Here is a 4,342-nt window from a genome sequence, read left to right as displayed (position 1 = left end):
AACCAAAGTTCAAATTTGTAATAAAACAAGTAAAAATTAACTGGTTGTGGTTCACAGACGAAATACTCTGTAAGTCTTTCTGATCAGTCCCGAGGAGGTTACTGAACATTCCGCGATTTCTTCTGTCATCATTCCTTCAACTGCGCCGCTATTTATGTTTATTTTCACTCGTTTTAAGATTAAAGTCCGCCATTAAAGTTTGATAATACAAGTTGTTCTTCGGTTGGCATGGCATTTACGACACCATTTCGTGTTCTCAATCCAATTTGTTTATCTTGAGGAAAAGCGTATCTTCGGAGCTTGAATATCCAATTCGGATAGTTGTGGGGAATAAGTCGAATATATTTAATTTCTTCAATTCTATATCCAAGTACTCTTGAAAATTTGAACCTGAGATTAGGAGACGCAGACCTGTCACGAAGAGGTGGTTCGCCAGATGGTGGAGACCTGGCAAGAGAAAAAGTCGTTTCTGGACAGTGTCCACCAGAAGAAGAAGAAGAAGGTCCACAGCGAAAAATGACAGGATTAGGGTCACAAGCAGGCAAACCCTGGGTCTGTGAACTTAATCCTAAAACAAGAAATAGAGGATTATATTTTTCTTGTTTCTTTTATGTTGTCCAGACAGTGTTTTTAAATTTTTTTAAACTTGGATGAAATGTAGTAAAATGTATTTCGGAATGTAAAATATCGTTCTTAAAAATTAATTTAGAAAATTATGTACCAAAATGCAAGTTAACATAAAGGCCGAGCGCTAACTCTAGGTCTGTCTGTCGCATTCTTTTTTATTAAATGTATTAAAGCTATAAAGGATCGTGGTGTACACACGTAATATTCTATAACTCTTCGCGACTAATTTCTGGGAGGATACTGGACAGTCCTCTATTTCTTCTGCGGTCAACTCCTCAACCGCGCCGCTATTTTATGTTTATTTTCACCCTATTTGGCTCCCCAAGATAAGGGGTACATATTTCACGAAGAATGGTGTGTTTGCACGAAGTTTTTTCTAATATTACGCAGACATCCCCATTAGAGGTCGATAATACAATTTATTCTTCGATTGGTATGGGATTCAGGCCACGCTTCCTTGTTTTCAATCTTGTTGAAACTGTTCTTTACTGTTTTTTCAGCAAGGGACACTTTAGATCATTCAGATTGTTTATATCTGGCACGTACTGAGTCAACCATTTTTTCTTTTCGGGTCCTTTGACGTAGACAGCACGAGCACCACCGAGTGTATCTCGGATTATAAGCCTCACTTCTTCATAGGGTATATCACCAGAAGACCATTCCAGGCAATGATAATTGCGCATCAACCATAAATTTTTACTCTTGTATTTAGCAGATAGCAAGACCCAAGAGTAGAGTGGTTCAAAGAGGTAAACCACAGGTTGCGTTTCTTCCTGAAGAGGAATGAGGGCCAATTCCTTGAAAACAAACTGCTTGATTGGCCTCTTGAAGCCTTTCACGTCCACAATGAACTCCATTTCGATGAAAACTAAAGTCTGGTGCCGAAATCATCTCTCTTTTATATGTTTCATCCCTACCATTATTACCCCCACCAGCATGGTCATCTTAAATCAACTTCTTCACACTACCACTAAGGGGTTGGTACTGAATGATACGGCCATGTATAATTAGACAATAGGCTGCAGTTTCAGCAGAGAAATTGTTTGCCAATTCAAATTCCTAACGAACGTCGACAGAGGCCAGTTTGAGAAACTCATTTTGTTTCGAGCAATCAGTGACAGTAAGTGGAGCATATTCTTTGAAATCACTTTTCTTCAACATTGGTTCAGGCCCTTTACCGTAGTATGCTGAATGAAAGTTTGCATACATATCATACAGTAGCGCAAACTGATTATGACCAAAGTTCTCTACGGATAGTACTGTGAATTGAGAAATAACTTCACATTGGTTATATTGCAGTGGTCAAAGCGTTTAGCATGTCTGATTAGTTTATCCTTTCTGCCAGTCTGGAAACCCAGTACAATGTACCGTGGCTTTTCCAACTGAGTTGACGTTTTCACAGCCCATTTACGTCTTGAGGTGGTGGGGAGCAGGGGGTACTCATACAATTCACATGAGCGAAAACTCATGGTGGTGGAAAAATCTTTTCCAATAATGTTCAACAAGTGTATCTTTTGCTGATCTAAAGCCACTACATATGGTATCATCCACTCCACTTTATGTATCGAGATCTCGAATTGCTCTTCAGCTCCAGGCTCATGTCGTGCCTGAACAATAGCATTTATGTCACTGCGCGATCTTGTCAGAACAATTTCATGCTTTGCGTTTGAAACGATTTTTCGATAGTCTTCAGAAAATCCCAAGATTATACTGAGTGGAACAGTGACATCAAAATATCCCTCATAAGGCGTTTTGTTCCTTCCGGGATGTTGAGCCATCCTGCATGCTCCATAAAGTTAATTTGTCCAATAGTGAGTGGGACTCTTGCTGGGTAGTATACACAAATTTTGATGCTGGATAGTAATTCTAATTTCATCTCTGTTGTTAAATGTTGATGAGGCATAAGGCTGATGTGCATGAATCTCATAAGGGGCTACAGGCTCACCAGTGCCCACTGATGCTTTAATGTTTAGTATTTCTTCCATTTTTGTTGCAACAACAAGTGGAAATGATAAATATTCTGAATAGACGCTTCAATTTCTTTTTACAAGAGATCTGATCTTCAGAACAAGTTATGTCTGCAGGAGCACATTCTGTGGTGTTAGCGACTTGCGTGCTGCTTGAGAACGTTGAGCGTTGACTTTAAGAATGGCCACAGGTAGATCAGAAGTAAGAGTCTTATTGGCTTCAAAAATACGTTGTGTGAATCCCAACAAGCAATGTGTTATTATTGGGCTTGATGTTTATTGCAATGCCATCATTTGCTAGATCCTTCTGGACATAATTCTCAATGTCTTCAATCTCATAGCTACCGGTAGGAATGGTAACCACTCGATCGTCAACATAGATTTTATTCTTTCCAGTGTCCACAATAGGAATTGCATTGAGTATGAGCAATTCAACGAGTCCAAGGGCATAGTTGTTGTGAGAAGAGAGTACTATTGGTGGAAAATACACTGCATCTAGCACAGAAGAGTTTCCTGTTATCGTGAGAGTGAATGATTCATCCATGATGGTGTTCTTTTCTGTACTGACTCTAGTTCAATCATCACACGCTCTTAGATACAGTATTTATTCTTTATATGCAGTTGTCCACATAGAAATTTCAGACACAAGTGTCCACACTCAACACTGTCATAGTCTTGATACCTGTCGTAATTGCACATTATCACGCTACCATCACCAAGGTTCTACTAGATCCGTCGGTAGTTGAAGATTACTGAAACTGTCAAAGTATAGAACACTATTACCAATCTTTCTATAGGACACCCAGTAGGTACCAGGACCGTGACTATCATGAAGATTGACAATAGCTGACTCATTTTGGTGAGGTCCCTTGACAGGTAGTTGATTGCACATATAAACTCCACGAAAATGTGGAATTTTTAGTGCTTAAGCATATTTAAACAGATCGGCATCAGTGAGTTGACGGTGAGGTAGCTCCACTACAAGTTTTTTGGCTCCAGTATCAGATGAAGTCCCTGTCCCTTTCGGTAAGGTTTCATGTGAAGACCTAATCCTTTTTGGTAGGGTTTTGAATGTAAACCTTTTCCTAGAGCAATAACTTCTATTGCATTATTATGACTTTGAGCTTCTTCCAGTTGTTGTTTGGCAGCGCATGAACCGTTTACCGCGTTAGCTACACCTGCTGCTCCACCAGTGAGAGATCCAAGTGCACTGAGACCAGCAAAAATGGGAATCAGTGAAAAAACACCTCCAACTTTCGAGGGTATTGGCAAGACACGTAGCTTTTGCACCTGACGTTTATCGCCTACGCTTTTGACAGCTTTCTGTGCACCTCTGATGCAGTCTTGATGGCCACTTTTGCATCACTACTTCGTTTCATTGCCTTCTTTGCTGCAGTCACAACCTTTCTAAATGTCTGTAGCTTATTTATTGTAGATGGTTTCTTCTTAAAACTGGATTTCCTCTTCTTTGAGGTACATTTCCTCTTCTTTGCAATGTACTACTTCTTTAACCCCATACCGAGTTTTGCTTTGGCATTCATGACGTTAGTTATAGCCAGAGATGCAGCTTTCTCGCTGACCCCAACGTATTTAGCAAAAACACGTTTCCAGACTTTACAGGCTAGTACACGATCTGCTGAGTACTCGCGTCAACGTTTTCACGATTTTGCGAGTATGCAATGTCGTGTTCTTTGCACGCTGCGTTTAAATGATTAAGACCAGTATAATCGCTAGCAAGTCGTTTAGCT

At 40.0% G+C, this 4,342-nt stretch overlaps 1 protein-coding gene across 1 annotated transcript; it reads right to left on the bottom strand.

Annotated features, from left to right (window-relative positions):
- Window positions 1-1,874: 1,874 nt before the first annotated feature.
- Window positions 1,875-2,405, bottom strand: LOC117182987. The gene has a single exon (XM_033376114.1). The coding sequence runs from the start codon at window positions 2,403-2,405 to the stop codon at window positions 1,875-1,877; it is 531 nt and encodes a 176-aa protein (XP_033232005.1).
- Window positions 2,406-4,342: the final 1,937 nt, after the last annotated feature.

This window comes from Belonocnema kinseyi, chromosome 2 (assembly GCF_010883055.1).
Source record: "Belonocnema kinseyi isolate 2016_QV_RU_SX_M_011 chromosome 2, B_treatae_v1, whole genome shotgun sequence".
In the NCBI taxonomy this organism is placed as follows: domain Eukaryota; kingdom Metazoa; phylum Arthropoda; class Insecta; order Hymenoptera; family Cynipidae; genus Belonocnema; species Belonocnema kinseyi.
This window is presented reverse-complemented; position numbering and strand designations above follow the sequence as displayed.